General features: G+C 47.8%; 1 protein-coding gene across 19 annotated transcripts in view; it reads left to right on the top strand.

The window, feature by feature from the left end:
• The window catches only part of KALRN (kalirin RhoGEF kinase), a 659950-nt gene that overhangs the window by 208736 nt on the left and 434635 nt on the right, over positions 1-16579 (top strand). For all 19 annotated transcript variants that reach the window (XM_035710078.2, XM_025474776.3, XM_049105377.1 and 16 more), the window contains exon 4: positions 16297-16489. In XM_035710078.2, the coding sequence (XP_035565971.2) occupies positions 16337-16489 (153 nt within the window). In that variant the 5' untranslated portion in view covers positions 16297-16336. The remainder of the gene's footprint in view (positions 1-16296; positions 16490-16579) is intronic.

Consider the following 16579-nt stretch of genomic DNA (forward strand, 5'->3'; position numbering starts at 1 on the left):
TCAATAAAATAACATTTATAGAAGTATTTAACTGGGTATATGAAAATTGCCAGTTGAAACTAAGAATTTTATGGTGCTGGGTTTTTTTTTTTTTTTTTTTTTTTTTGCGGGGGGGATGCCTAAATGTGGAATATCTATACCAATCTATACCAATTCTTTCTTTTATGAAGTCAAATCTTTTCTCAAATTGAAAAAACAAAAAACAAAAGAAATTCTTTCCATTGGTCTGTTTTTGAGTCTTAGGTAGATTGAAGTCATTGTGCCCCAATCATACTTCTCTTTTGCAACTTCTTCTGTCCCCTTCGCTATTTCCATCAGCCACAAATATTAACGATAAAAGTCTTCATTTGTCTTTTCAAACCTTCCCTTCCAAGACAGTTTCCTGTCTCTGAACGCAGAAGATAACAAGACAAACGCCACTACCTTGGCCTTCTTGTTGCTGAGAGTATAACCCTGGTGACTATGCTCACTAGTTGCAAAACATTTCTGTACTGGTTTGCCACTGGGACTTTTGGTAAAAGAGGAACATCACCCCTGTTCCAGTCCATCTCATCTCTTCTCAGATTGCTTTAGATAAGAAAGACTTCTTAAGAATTTCTTTCTTAAAAGCTCAGCATCAATACTTAAGCAGTTCGTATAATCTGAACAAAACTTGAAAAAGACTTTGGAATCTGGAAAACTCATCATAAAGTGGTGATGGGCCCTGTCTCTTCTTCAAGTTCTGACTGTCCATAAACCTTTCTCCTGGATGGGTGGGGAACCTCTTGAGGGCAGAGATGGTGGGCCTTGTTTGATGGGTGAGTTTGGAGAGCAGCACCTCACAAGCTGGCTGATCCCTTTAGACTGGGAGCTTCCCAGGGGGTGCAGAGCAGCGTCTCATGCCCAGAGCCGTTGGGGCCAGTGCCAGGGTCTGCCTTCCAGATATGGAGTCAGGGAGGGCAGATGCAGCTTTCCTCTAGGGTATCCTCTCCCTGTGTGAGAGGCTGTACCCACAGGCAGAGCCACCGAGTGGGTAGACTGGCTCTATGGCACAGAGAGGAGTGCCCTTGGCCGGAAGACGGAGCATGGGGGATCGTGCGAGGGGAGCAGAAGTGGACTCTGTCTCTCCAAGGAGTATTCCTGTTTCCAAGCTGAGCATGTGCGACAGCCAGCCCCGCTTCTCCCGGAATCCAGACAGGAGCACTTTGTCAGAGCCGTGGTGACTCAGCGAGGACAAATGTTTTCTGGATGACTTACCGACATACCCACGTGTGTGTCCTGATGGCCCTGCTCTGTCTTCCCTTCCCTTCCCTTTCCAAGCCTCCCTGTCTCCCCACTCCATCTCTTTCCAGGTCAGGCAAGGACTAGCCTTGGTTTTGAGAGTTACTCAAAAACCCCCAAACCCGTGTTTTTCCCCTCTTTCCTCTCTTAGACAGTTCTGTGCCATTTTAAGCTAGAATGTCATCTGATCTCAACCCTAGTAATTCATGTACCAGGTTTTGCACAGAAACTCCTCTTGGCCTGGTGCCTGAGGCCAGGTCTCATCTAGTGCTGTGACATGTCACTCTGCCCCAATCCCTTTCAGGGGAGGGAATGTGCACTCATCTCCCGAGGGTAAGCTCCTTTCCTCTGCAGGAAACTCAGGCCTCCAACCCACTTGCTGAAGGGAAACTCCCTGTTTCGGACCTGGAGGAAGGCAAGAACCACTCCCACCCCTCACCCAGCCCTGTCAGTAGTGGGGTGTCCCACTAGGGGACTGCACCTTGGTCCAGAGTTCATTCCATGCATACACGGGATTGCTCAGTTCTTACCTACACACACTGGCTCCGAGTGGATGATCCAGCAGTCCTCTAGCTTTTGCAGGCTGCCCCTGAACGCATAGACTAATGAGGGGGAACCCAGTTCTTGCCCTTGGGAAGGCTTGCACTCTGTTTGAAATTCCAGAGTCCACTGGAGAAGACAAAATCGAATGTTTTCAAGGCAGTAGTTCAATAGGCAAGCCAGCTAAATGGGCTTAGCCAGAGAAAACTCACTGGACGTATAGTCTGACCTGGATCTTTCAAGAAGTAGGTAGGATGCTGGAGCTGGAGGAGGAGGGGCCGCAGAGATCAGCCAGGCCAACCCCTTCATTATGAGAGTGCTGTGACAGGCCCAAGGCTGCCCAGCTGGCCAGTGGCGATGCCGGGACCAGTTGCTGCCACCCGGCGCTGCCCACTGGCATGGACAGAGCCTGCAGGACAGCAGGTGGCCCCCAGAGCCGCATGCACCAGAGGTCAGGGACTCCCCAGGGTCAGGAACAGAAGCTTATTCCATGCACACGAGAGCTTCCCGAGCCTCTGAGCTAGCTGCTGGTGGGAGCCCTGCCTGTTTAGTTTCCAATTCCAAACATGTCCCCCTCTGTCAGGTTACATCTGTCTGGCTGTCTGGAACCTTCCTTGCTGTTCTCAGACTCCCCACTTGTGTCTAGGCCATTGCAGGGTTTTTTTTTTTTTTTTCTTCTCCATATATGTCATGGGGATCGCATCAGTGCCCTTGGCCAGGTGCCCGAGGGGAGGGCTGGCTGCAGGATGCGGGCCTCCTGCCCCATGGAAAGGAGGGCTCCTTTGTTGGTAAAGCCCAGGGGGCGCACAGGGGGCACTGTGTAAGGGGTGGCTGGGGGTGTCTGTGTTGGTGGGTAGGTTCGGGCATGTATCTGCCCGTGTTGTAGGCAAATAGCGCTGGGCTTTCCAGAAGGTACCATTATGGGGCACCCGGGTGGCTCTGTGATTGAGTGTCTGCCTTGGGCCCAGGGCGTGACCCCGGGGTCCCGGGATTGAGTCCCACGTCGGGCTCCCGGTGCATGGAGCCTGCTTCTCCCTCCGCCTGTGTCTCTGCCTCTCTCTCTCTCTCTCTCTCTCTCTCTCTCTCTCTCTGTTTCTCATGAATAAATAAATAGAATCTTAAAACCGCAAAGACCCGTTTGGCCCCAGCCTGACTATGGGGGTGGGGTGGGGGGAAGAGGCAGTGGAGAAAGCCGGAGGGGCGGCCCGAGTCTGTCTGGGCAGGACAGGAGGACGGGCACAGGGGAGGGCTGTGGGCAAGGGCTGTGGTTCAGTTTCCAGCTTGTTCTTTCTCTCCCTCTGCTGCTCTGGTTTCTGTTTGTCGCCGCCTGGAGTCCCGGCCGCCCAGAGGGAGGGGTGGGAGCTCCGTGGGGCCAGGGCCGGAGGCCGCTGTGGGGCAGGGGGCAGGCGCGGCCACCTCCAGGGCGGCTCCCTGGGCCTACCAGCCCCCACTTCTAGGAGCGCCTGTTGCCATCCTCCTCCCCCAGCCAAGAGCGGCCCCTTCCAGCTCCCGCCCCCGAGCCCCAGCCCCAGCCCGAGCCCCGAGAAAGCAGGGGCTCTTCCTCTGGCGAATGGAAGCTCCGTTTCCGAGCCGGCCCGGCCTGCGAGATCGTCAGGGCCCTTGTCAGGCCCCGGCCGGTTGGCAAGGCCTCGCGGTTTGTGCAGCCAGCCCTGGCCCGCGCCTCCGAGGGAGCCGTCCTCTGGAAGGTTGCCTGCTTTCACCTTGGTCCTGCTGTCACTCATGCCGTTTCTGGAACTCTCTTTGGGAGCCTCCTTCAGTCTCTGGCATGCTCTTTTGACAAAGTAGATTTTTTTTAGAAAGTGTGTGTGTGTGTGTGTGTGTGTGTGTGTTGAAGGTCCATTTAGGACAAGTCAACACGCGGATGCAGAGGTCCTGGTGTGATTTTTAGGCCACTAGACCTATCATTTCATGGCCACACCTGGGGATGTTTGGAGTAATCTTGGCGCCTGGGTCTGTGCTATTCCATACTTGACTACACCCTGTGGGTGGGGGTGGGGGTGGCAGGGAGGGGACCACAGAGAATCAGCCATGTCCTTGCTTCAGGCACATGTGCAATCAGCGTTGTTTGTTTAAGCAGCTTCATTTGAGTGGAATTGAGTAAGAGACTTTAAAGAGGTGGAAAACGGCAACCTTCTTCATTTGGGCTCCAGTGTGAAGCTTCCCTGGGACTCGGACTTGGGCAAGGGTTGGGTTTTGCTTCTGGGAATATTGAGCCTGGGAAACTGGCAAGGGGGAGCTCCTAGACCTGGAAACGGGCATGCAAATCTGCGTGGTCTTGACTGTAGTAGTGGCTTAACCGTGGACGGCTGTACATTTGAGTCACTGGGGAACTTTTAAACACTCCTGAGTCCAAGCCAAGACCAATTAATCAATCTCTTCACTTTACAGAAGAGGAGTTGAAGCTTTGATTTTTCTTTTTTCAAAATTTTATAGACCTTTTTTTTTAAGATTTTATTTATTTATTCACGAGAGACACAAAGAGAGAGAGAGGCAGAGACACAGGCAGAGGGAGAAGCAGGCCCCATGCAGGGAGCCTGATGTGGGACTCGATCCCAGGACTCCAGGATCACGCCCTGGGCCAAAGGCAGGTGCTAAACCCCTGAGTCACCAGGGGATCTCGGAGGCTTTGATTTAGAACAAAGCCTCAACTTTGACCTTTGCCCTCCAGCCCTGGCATCACAGGTCCGAGGAGCAAGGGTAAAAGATGCATGGTTAAATGGGTAGAAAAGGCACAAATTCTGTGGAATAATCATGATCTGGAGGGGTGCCTGGGTGGCTCAGTGGTTGAGCGTCTGCCTTTGCTCAGGGTGTGATCCCAGGGTCCTGGGATGGAGTCCCACGTCGGGCTCCCTGCATGGAGCCTGCGTCTCCCTCTGCCTGTGTCTCTGCGCCCCCCCCCCCCGCCCCCATGTGTCTCTCATGAATAAATAAATATAATGCTTAAAATACATCGTGACCTGAGATAGTGGACAAAGAATGAATTCTAGTAAAACAAATAGACAAAACCCCCCCAAAACAAGAAATAAACAAAAAATAAGAAATAAAGCAAAACCTCTGGATGGATTGACATGGATTCTGAGGAGAGCTTGACAGAAAGCCAGCTGGTAGTGGACAGTCCCCTGTGAGCCAGCCAAGAGACATCTACAATAGGTCAGGGGGCCCACCACCTCTCAGAGCTCCTCCTGCCTTCCAGCCACCCAGCCACCCAGGAGCCCTCCCCATTGTGAAGGGTGAGTTTGAGAACTATCGGTGCCAGCAAACACTGATTCACTACACAGCCTTCCCGAGAGAGTGGCTCATTTCTCAGTAAGGCACTGTCTCCTTCAGTGTTCTTTTTACAGCTTCTGATTATACCAATTAGAAACTTAAAAGCAGGTGCTAATGTGTTTTTAACACTTTTCTTTAACACCTGCTGATTTCTGGTTGGTTGAGAAAGTGGATGTGGTGTGGTTTGGGGCAATCTGTGGAGGGCTGCTATTAGAAGAACGGTAAGGAGTAGACAACGGTTAACCCAGGTCAGAGTGACGGGCGAAGAATTGGAGGGAAACCTAGAACCTACAGCCAGAGACTCTCCACAGCCTGAGAATGGCACAAGAACTCTGACACATATGGGTCAAGGGGATCTGTTACTCCTCGGAACTCCAGGGACCTTCCTTTCTGCTCATATTTGGAATTGGAGAACTCAGCCCATGAAATGATTTCAGGGAGACACAGGTGCAGCAGAGTTCTAGGGAAAAGGGTGCAGTGGGTGACTCCTTGGGGCTACTCTTTCTTCCTTCCTTTGCTGGTTTCTTTCTGCTCATGGAGAACTGTCTGCAGGTATTAAAGGCTGCCCACGCAGCGTGGTAAGACCTCTCCAGTCATCCTTCCTCAGCATCCCGTGATGCTGGTTGGCTTGCACCTGCGTGCGGGGACAGAGCTGTGTATGGCAGGACCTGTGTTACCCTCATTGCATAGGAAGTCCTTCACTTAGCTTGTCCTTCCTCTTTGTCGTCCACTGCTCAGTGACCAGGTCTAGCTGGTTCTCAACCCAGGGTACCCTGGACCTCCAACCAAGATTATTTGATGTTGGGGAGAATTTTTCTTCCTCTCATTTCCAGAGTTCTCGTGGCTGAATAGAAGACCTGAAGCAGGGGGATTGACAGCTGGATGGCTGGTACAAATGGCCAAAACATCCACCCAAACTGCGACCCTGAGCAAATCATCTTCTTGCTCGGGAACTTGCTGCCCTCAACCTCGAAAAAAGAGAGGGACAAAGACAACTGGAGCTTGAAACAACTTTAATGCTTCCTCCTGCTAATCCTTCACTTGCGGCCCTCAACTCTAAAATGAAGGAGTAGGAGGAGGGTGCATTGAAGTTGGGTCAAGCCCAAGCTGTCTTTGTCTCTCTGAGACAAGGTAGCGTAACAGATACAGGAATCAAACAGCACATTCAGATACTGATTTGACTCTTCCTGGTGACTTTAAGCCAGTTATTCAACTTCTTTAGTCTCAGGTCCCTTAGCTACTTGGGAGGTTCCTGTGGGGAGTTCATAGGATCATGCATACAGAATGCTTAGCATACAGAGATTCTCATGTGCTCAATAAAATTAGCTTTTATCATTAATATGTGTATGTCCCATTTTTATCAAAAACAGCTGCTCTGTTTCATTCCTTTTGGCTCACATTTTATATTTCTCTCCAGCTTGAGTTTTTGAGTTCCCAAATTTAGAGCTCCAGCCTACGTCTGGCTGCTGGTCTCCTGCTTCCTTAGTGAACTTCGCTACCTCTGCTTCCTCCCTGTAATGGAGGAGCAGCCAACACACAGGCTCCTTTCCACCCCAGGGCCTTTGCACAGGCTGTTGCTGCTGCCTTCATTATTCTTTCTACAGCATTTCCTTAACTAGCAACTTCTCATAGTTTTGTTCTCTGCCTAAATGTCAGCTCCTCAGAGTGGCCTGTCCACCAACCAATAAGTTCTTAAGACTTATCACAATTTGCATCTATTTTACTTATCTAGCTACTCTCTTATGTCCATCTCTCCCCATAGAATATAACCTTCATGTTTCTGTATTGTCCACATTTATGTTCCTAATGCCTAGCACTAGGCCAGCCACAAAGTAAGGGCTCAATAAATATTTGTTGGATGTGTAAATTCATGAACTAATGGATAATACAGATGGATATGGATGGATGATACAGATGGATAAATTTATTTGCATGACACCATATTATTTATGAAACACCTTCATAACTAGGCTCTCATTTTGAAGCCACATAAATGTCTATGAGGGATAAAGAAATTGGTTAGCCAGAGTTTGGTGGCAGTTACCCCACATATGGCAGCTGCCATGCAGAGTAAGGACAGGATTATGGCAATGTGTGAGAGGAACCTTGGTCCCAGTGGAGATAGAGTGGAATGGGAGGGAATGTATCAGTAAGGGAAGACTTCTTGGAGGAGGCGGCATGTGAGTTGAGCTTTGAAATTACAGTAGAAGTTACCTAGGCAAAGATGGGGTAGGTATGGGCAGGCACAAAGTCATAGAAGTAAGAGAGGCCAAAGCATAATACAAGATTGAAACAAATAAGACAGTTGAGAGAAAGGCATGGATAACATGCTGTTTTGGCGAGGGGGAGATCAGGGTAGACATCTTGGAAAACCTGAGGGAGAAGATGGCATTTGCATCTGACCCCTTAGCCAGATGACAATGGGTGGTATCCAGGGTGGTTCACTGATATGGCCTGGATGGAAACCAGAGGGATGGTCTGGGTTTCACTTAGCCAGGGACCTGGGGAGGAGTTGAGGGAGCAGTGATTGGGAGGAAGCGGTACTTCCTGAGGCCAGACCTGTAACCCAAGGGGAAGCCCTGGCTTGACAGGTACTCCACACTGCTGTTCAGGTCCCAGAGCAATCCTCAGCTTGAGGCACTAGTATCTTAATCCCAGCCTCCCCCCACCACCCCAGCTAAAGGCATTGAGTCTTCAAATGTGTGAAGTAGGGCTGGGGTAATTATAGCAGCTAAGATAGAGGAAGCAAACCCAAAGGCCAACAAGCAGACAGATCATATGAGTGTGTGAATGAGCTGGAGACGGTTTAAAGAATGGCGAGTTTAAGCCTTCTCCAAAGACACTTGAATTCATTATAAGCAGCCATAGCAGTCATACCTAATAAAACCATTTGGGGGGACTGGGTTTAACAATGTGCTCTTAAATTGTGATTTCTGCCAGAGTTTGATGGCAGTTACCCCACATACGGCAGCTGCCATGCAGAGTAAGGACAGGATTATGGCAATGTGTGAGAGGAACCTTGGTCCTGGTCTGGCAACCAGGAGTGCAAAGTGTCCACGGTAACGTGCCTGTTCATTGGTTCTTCACCGCCCACCACTGAGACCCTTCACACCCGTATCAATCACACCTGGGACAGCCCTTACAGCATTCACAGCCTCATGGATCAAGAGACAGCTCTGGGGACATCAGATGTGGGCAGGGCCTGGGGGACCCAGAGGTGACCCAGGACTTGCCCACGTATTTTCGATAAGCCTGCCAGGTCAGGTGTCTGATAAGAAGCAGAAACTCCATGGTGATTTGATAGCAATTTAGAAGTAGAAAGGGAAGCCTGGGGAGCAGATCTCCAGCAGGTGCCTGGTTGAGCACAGATTGCTATGTTGGGAAAGGCAGCCACCAGGCCTTTCAGGGAAAGCCTCTCCAGGCCAAGAGAGGAGGAGCTCAGTTTTTGCAAAAAGAACCCAAAAATTGCACTGTGAGGACAGAAATCCTCCCAAGCCTGTGCTTCCAATAAATGACTCCATTTGAGAGAACATGACGATGTATATAGAGAAACCTGCTGCCATTTTTGACAGGCTCCTGTAGCGCGTAGCTGTTGGTGTGCCTGTTGAGCATGGCCCTGACTGGATAGCTGTGTGCTGCCTACTGTGTATTAATGTCTCTCTTAATCTGACTCAGACAAAGTGAGTATCCATTAAACTCCCACAAGCCACAGCTAAGAGACTCTAGGTATTGTCCTTGGAGCACCTGGGGAGCCTCCTGGGTCTCATCCCACATGGATTTTCATCATAATATCTGAAAGGAGTTCCCAAAGTCAGCATTTTTAAACAAGCGTCCTAGGCAATAATGAAAGTCACTAAAGTTTGAGAAGTATTGGCATAAAGTAGTACAAATGCTCTTTTGAGATCGCGCAAGCTTTGCTGCGTGAAAACAGCACCAATGACGGGTAATGAACAAAAGAGTAAATGGTCTAGAACTGAGTACAAGAAATATCTGATCAATCATAAAGTATACGTTTATATCCTGGGCCTGAGGGCTCCTGAGAGTTCATGAGAAGTTTACCGCGTAGTTTGAAGGGGTTGTAAGTTAGCACAGAGGGTGAGAAGCTGGTCGCGGGTGTCCAGGTCTCAAGGCCCAGAGGAGAGACGAGTGAGGCAGGAGGGAGTGAGCAGTGGATGTGTTCCCGCTGTAGAGTAGGGGATGTGGGAGCTGGGGAGGGTTACTCATCCTCCTTTCTCCTCCTCAGCGGATTTAAAGGCCTATTGCTCCAAACTTCACCTTTCTATGCTCCCATCCCTCCATATACAATGCAGTAGTCCTCTACCCCTGAACATTTAATTTGGGCTAATAAATATCATTTAAAGAATAAATAACGAAAAGGAAGGTTACCTGTTATAGTCCAGGGTAATTTGGCTTACTCAAACTGCTCTCCATCGAGTGATGAGGTAAGTGGGAAGAAAAGAATCATATGGTCTCAAAGTAGCTCTGTACAAAATATTTAATTATAAAGGGTGAAAAAAATAACTCAGAGGATAACATGGCAAACACCCTCTATTTTTTTTTAACTCTATTTATTCATGAGAGAGAGAGAGAGAGGCAGAGACACACACAGAGGGAGAAGCAGGCTCCATGCAGGGAGCCCGATGCGGGACTCGATCTTGGGATTCTGGGATCACGCCCTGAGCTGAAGGCAGACGCTCAACCTGAGCCACCCAGGCGCCCCGGTAGACACCCTCGTAATCAAGTAATCAAAGTTCACTCTCAGTAATGGTTTAGCCAACGTCATGGGCTGCTTGTAAGCAATATCATGTACACCTGAGTGGATACAGTGAGAAAACCCAACATTTCAGTGACAATTCAGCCAATAGATGATCTGGGTCTACCCATGAGAAAATACCAGGCAAAGCACAACTGAAGTACATTCTACAAAGTAGATTATAATCCTCGAAAATACCAAGGTAATCAAAGTCCAGGAAATTGAGGAACTGTCTCAAATTGAGGGAGACTACAAAGATCGGACCCCTGAGCAAACCACATGACCCTTGAAGGGTCCTTCTTAATTAAAAGGGCATTATCAGAACAATTGGTGAAACTGGAATTTGTTCTGGGAGCAGGGAGGCTTGGGGAAGAGGCGGGCAGGGGAGGTTTCTGGGGCTTGGGCAGCCAAAGAGCAGTGCGCAGACCCGGGTTGTTTCCAGAGTTGGGAAGACAGGGCCAGGGATGGGAGTGTGCCAAAAGCAACCTCTGATGACTTTGACGTTTCCTGTAATCATCTCAGAGATCAAGTAGGAAGACTGCTTCCCTGCTCCACCCAGTCTCTGCGCTAACGCCCTGAATCTACCCTGACCAATGGGACCAAAGAGGCCTCTTAGCTGCTAAATGCAACAATTCTGATCTCAGTTAGTGACCTACGTCTTTGCAGCATATGACACCGCGTTCCTCCTTGAAACGCCCTCTTCCCTGATCTCTTTGACTTCAGTCTTCTCTTGATTTTCTCTAACTTCTCTGTATTTTTTCCCTCAGACTCATCTACTTTCTTCTCCCGTCTCTTAAACCTTGGTATTCCCATAAGTCCTATCTTTTGAGTCAAGAAGTGTCTTTTCACCTTACTCATTTTCATTGGGTGCTCACTCACTTTTATGCGTTTCTACCACAGTTCATGAGTGTATCCATTCAGTAAGTATTATTGAGTGCCTACTCTGTGCCGGGCACTAATGATCCCTGAGTCAAAATTTGCAACCCGGATTTCTTTTAATTTCCAGACCACCTATCAAGTTGCCTTCAGAATTTCATGTATGTAGGAAATTCATAGATGTATGTTTTAGGCTGTGTGTCTTGAAATGGGGATTCAAGTGTAAATGATTTATGAAGGGCATCCTCCTCCGAAAAACTTGTAAAGGAGTTGGAGAATCAGAGGAGGGAAAAGGAAGGACCCAGCAAGGATGTGGTCTCAGATAAAGTCTAGCTGGAGACTGACTGGGAGAATGAGAAGCTTCTGGAGTATGAGTCACACTTCATAGTTATTCCACCTTTCTATCTTGTTATAGAAAGACACTGCTCCCCCCCACCCAACCCCCACCCTTGGTCTCTGGGCTTGTCACTGCCTAGGTGTCTCCTGGAGAAGTGTCACCCATCAATCAAAGGAAAATCTCCAAGTGAAAGTGATTGTAGGGGAAAGGAGAGAAAATGAGTGGGAAATATCAGAGAGGGTGAAAGAACATGAGAGATTCCTAACTCTGGGAAACGAACAAGGGGTAGTGGAAGGGGAGGTGGGCAGGGCTTGGGGTGACTGGGTGATGGACACTGAGGAGGGCACTTGGCAGGATGAGCACTGGGTCTTATGCTATATGTTGGCAAATCTAAGTCCAATAAAAAAAAATATATATATATATATAAATAAAAGGAAAATCTCCAGAGATGGGCTCAGGTGTGAGCTGCTAGCTGCAACACTTTTAGAGCTCGAGGCTGGGTACAGTGGTCAATAAAGGGGCCCTGGTGGGACATCCACAGCATCTCTTATAGCAGCTGAGACTTACGTGGTAGAGATTATGTGTCCACACCCATAGCAAGTGCTTTACATGCATGAACAAACTTAAGCTTTAAGTCAACCTGCATTGTGGTTATTAGTATTCAGGTTTATTCCTGTTTTACAGGGAGGGGGCTAAGGCATAGAGATTAAATGTAACTTGCCCGAGGTTCCTCATTAAGTGAAGGATGGAGCCAGGATTCAGACCAAGGAAGGCTGGTTCTAGATTCCATGCCCTTATGTGCTACCTCAGTGTATTGAGTCTTAATATGCACCAGGCATTGATTTAGGCACTGGGGATCCAGCAGGGAAACTTGTACAAGAGTCCCTGCCCTCACTGAGGGACTCTGCGCCAAGAGTCCCTTACTTTCCAGTGAGGAAAGATGAACTATAAGTGAATAAATGAAATACATGACTCAGATGGAAATAAGTGCTAAAGAGGAAAGTAAATAAGGGAAGGGCATGCTAGGTGGCAGCCGGAGCTTCGAATAGGGTGGCCCAAGGGAGACTTCATGTAGAAGGCATTTTAGCAAAAATCCAAAGGAGGTGGTTTCTCTGCTTCCACTCTGACCACTCCTTCTGGCTGACCCTGATTGACTCTCCCTCTGCACAGCTGCAGGGCAGTCCTGAATCACCTGTTCATGTTTCCTGAATGATCCCTTTCAGTGGTTCCTCATTGCCCTTAGGATAAATCCGGTGCTCCTGCCGTGGTATGAGAGCATCCTGATTTGAGGTCTGCTTCCATTCCTGCCTCTTCTTGGAAGGCTTGCTTCTACATTGTGATGCCCAGGGCAAGAGTAGTACCAAGGGAAACCCGCATACCCTGTGTGTACATTTTGAAAATTAACAGAGCAAGTGAACAAACTGTTAAATAAAGCATCTACTCTCTACTTCGACAAATACATCTTCATGGTGACTTAGAAGACCAACCTCACATTTAGATTTGTTGGGCTGCTCTGAGTTCTCTGCTAGAGCTTGATGATCCAGGGAGACTGGGCCCTCCCCCATGGTCCGCCTCCCTTCTCTGCCCACTGCCCAGCTCTGTCTTCCTGTGTGCGTGGGGACACCCCAGCTCGCGTATCTGTGTTCTAGCCATATCCCTGTGCTCATACTGTGGTGTTACTTGTCATTGGGGGATTGGACCTGGGAAAGAGGTACATGTGGGCCGAGGAAGTAGGCTAAGGGCTCTTTGGGCATAGAGTTTTAGGTTTTTAGGTAGTAGGAGCTTAGTCTAGAAGGAGAGTGGGAGCAACACAGACTCCATGTGGCAAGTTGCTTTGTTCCCTGGGTGGGAGGGTGTGGAAAAGGAGGGTCAGAACCCAGAACAGGGCTCTCTAAAGCACATTGAGTGGTACCCTCTCATCACTCTCCCCTTACCCATGTGCCAAAACCAAAGTGAATTACTAGAACTTTTCAATATGCCATACTCTCTTGCTTCTGTGATTTTGTGATTTTGCACAGACTGCAGGATGGAGGGCATACACTTGGAATCCTTGTCCTAATTGTTCTCAACTCCTGTGAGCATCCTAACCTAATCCCCCATCACGGACCCTTAACTCCCACCCCCAATCACAGTATGGTATGGTATGATACAATATAGTGACCTGAGCGTGGGCTTTGAAGTCTTGATTTTGATTCTCTGTTTAGCCACTTAGTAGTCATGTGCTTTAGGCAAATTCTGTGCCTCTGTTTTTGTTATTTCTTGTATGGAGATAACCATACCAGGTTTATAAGTTGTTGTGTGGATAAAATGAAATAATGGTTGTCAAGTGCCCAGCCACAGGCCCTGGCATAGAATAAGCTTTGGTAAAAAGTTCTTTCCCTCCCCCAGGCATGCTCCTTACATGAAACCAAACATACAGAGCACCTGGGGAGTTTAGGCTGTTTTCATAGTAAGATGGCAATTAGATTAGCTCTCAGCGCTCAGCCCCTGGGCGTCTGTCCCCATCTCCCAAGCTAGGGAGAATTTCCTAGAGAATATTAATGCCTGATTTCTACTTTGGGTTTTCAGGGATTATTAGTTAATAGTGTGTAGGCTGCTACCGATCGCCACATTTAGATACTGGGATAGTCACACTCCAGCTCTTGGTGGCAACACTATTCGTCGTTAGGGATGGAGATTTCTCCTGTCAGCATAATTACAGTAGCAGCAGTGGGGCCTGAGGAGCAGGTAAACAAGGTAAACAAGCTGGTCATCTTGCAGGAAAGACAAGACCCAAGGTTACTTTGCAGTGCCTGACGTAGAGGGCATGCGACAAATCTGAGTCAAGCCAAGTTAAGAACAATGAGAGAAGCCAGTAAACTCCAATAGAAAAATGGATAAAAGTCACAGAGAAATACTTATGGGCCAATAAGCTATAGCTAGTAGTCAAAGAAATGCAAATTTAAATGTAATGCAATATTTTTCTTAGAAAATGGGCAGGGATTTTTAAAATTCAGTGGCCAGGGCTGATGAGGCTACAACGGGGGGAGGGGGGACAACTGTCACACACGGCTAGTGGATATGGAAGTTGGTATGCCTTTCTGTAAAGAAATTATGAGAACAATTATGGTATAGGTTTAAGATGGACTCTGTGTCATTAAATGCAATAGTTTTGAAGGCATTTTAGGTATGAGAAAAAATTCTATGTTGCAGTAAAAAATAGAACACTATGCGGCATGAAAATTACGTGCACAAAAAAGACTGGAAAGAAACAGACAAGAGTATTATAACTCCTTACCATTAGCAGCTCTCATGTAGATCTTTGAATATTTTAACTTTTCTATAATTAGCAGGTGTTTCTCTTAAAATGGGAAGGGAATTCCATAAATTAAGAAAAAGTCATGTTGCTTTCAGATGATAGGGCAGAGAAAATTATTTATGGAAGACTCTGGCCGTTTGTCCATTCAATAAGAGTCAAAGAAGAAGAGGCAACTCCTTTCCTTTGGAATGCAGGATCTGAGGAGGAACTCCTCTCATGTTGAGTGTAGTCTTTTGTATCAACAATAAAAAATGGAAAGAGGCTCCTTGCTTGGGAAATTTTCTGTCTAACTGGGAGGCCCAAGGACTGCCTTATGCTTGAGACAGTCGTACAATCACGGGAGCTGTGGTCTCTTCAAGAGTCTGTGACATTCTCATCACTGGTTGAGATTTGGGAACGAAGCCTAAAAAGGGGCTTTGTTTCCTTTTGCGGACCAAATCCTCCAAATGTGGCCTTACCTCCAGTAGCTAGAAGTGATTGATATGTGGTGGTACGCATCTGTGGGTCATGCAACATGCACAGTGGTTTAAGCAAGTGCTATGTGGAAATTAAAACATCTGAAGGTAATACTACACCATATTTATATAAAAATGTGAATTAACCAAAATCTATTTTTTTTTTAAGATTTCATTTATTCATGAGACATAGAGAGAGAGAGAGAGAGAGAGAGAGTCAGAGACCCAGGCAGAGGGAGAAGCAGGCTCCATGCAGGGAGCCTGATGTGGGACTCGATCCGGGGTCTCCAGGATCAGGCCCTGGGCTGAAGGCGGCGCTAAACCGCTGAGCCACCCGGGCTGCCCCCAAAATCTATTTTGAGTCATAAAATAGATACATGGGTTAAATAAACCAAGAAGGATCGAAGGAAAGACCCCTAACTACCAAAACAGAGAATTTCTTCCAGATTGACATAACTATTTTGACCTTCATTTTTTTCCCCTTTCATTTCTTAGGAGTTACAGGTAAAATCCAAATTGACATGTTATAACCATTTTGACCTTCGTGGTTTTTTTTTTTCTTTCATTTCTTAGGAGTTACAGCTTAAATAAATTTTGCTACTTAAGAAGTTGTATGGCAACATCTTGATTCACTTAGCCTAATTACTTTTCAGGTTTTCAAGATGGTCACTGTCACTTCATCTGGCCTTGATTTCAAGAGTAGTTTTTCCTCTCTTAGCTTCCTGAAACATGCCTTTTTACACCCTGACTGGTGTAATGGAAGTACATGAGAAAACTGGATGACATCCACGTCCCAAGCAGTCTCACCCTTGGCCATCTAAGAGCAAATAGCATGACTCAGAAACCTGATTTTTTTAAAAAAAATTGACATATATCTTGAACTACAAGTTACACATTTTAAATACAGTGGTGGCAAATACAGGTTAATGCTTCGTGCACCGTCACTAATCAATTGATAGAAGCAGCCCAGAGCCCTTTATGGAAAAAGATTTTTTGGACCAGTTTGGGTTCAGTGGTAAAGCATACCAGTGTCTGCCATTGACGTGGGCACAGGGATGGATAGAACTCATACCAAGGACTTTCCATCTCAGCTTTACGGGCAAGAGGGTCCTTGTCTTTAGAGAGATTGTATTCAACTGAGGAAAACATGATTCGTGCCAGGAGCAAGGAAAGGAGTCAAAAATTAAAAAGAAAAACACAATTATGAACACCTGAATAACATCCCAACAAGCGCAGTTGACCATAGGGAAGGCTAAGTTCCTTGCTAAGTGCTGGGAGAAACCAGAATGCCCTTAGTCAGTTGGGGTTAACCCTAGAAAGGTTTTCGGAGGCGGTGCATTTTGAGTCGGATCGGATTGGAAGGCAGCCAGGAGGCCCGGTGTGAGGTTGAAGGGGTGGCCCAGGTGAAAAGGAAGGCAGGTTTCCACCCAGAGTGACCAAAGTCTCAGCCACCCAGAGTGACCATGCCTGACCTCTGACCTCCCCGCAGTGAGGACGTGTGCAAACGTGGCTTCACCGTCATCATCGACATGCGGGGCTCTAAGTGGGACCTCATCAAGCCCCTCCTCAAGACGCTGCAGGAAGCCTTTCCAGCTGAGATCCATGTGGCCCTCATCATCAAACCTGACAACTTCTGGCAGAAACAGAAGACCAACTTCGGCAGCTCCAAATTCATCTTCGAGGTGAGCCAGACCTCTGAGCACCACCCTCTCCCTTCCCCTTGTGCTACCCGCGCTTCTCCCTCCTGCTCCTCCGGCCCCCCAATGACAGGC

This window comes from Canis lupus, chromosome 33 (genome assembly GCF_003254725.2).
Source record: "Canis lupus dingo isolate Sandy chromosome 33, ASM325472v2, whole genome shotgun sequence".
NCBI lineage: Eukaryota > Metazoa > Chordata > Mammalia > Carnivora > Canidae > Canis > Canis lupus.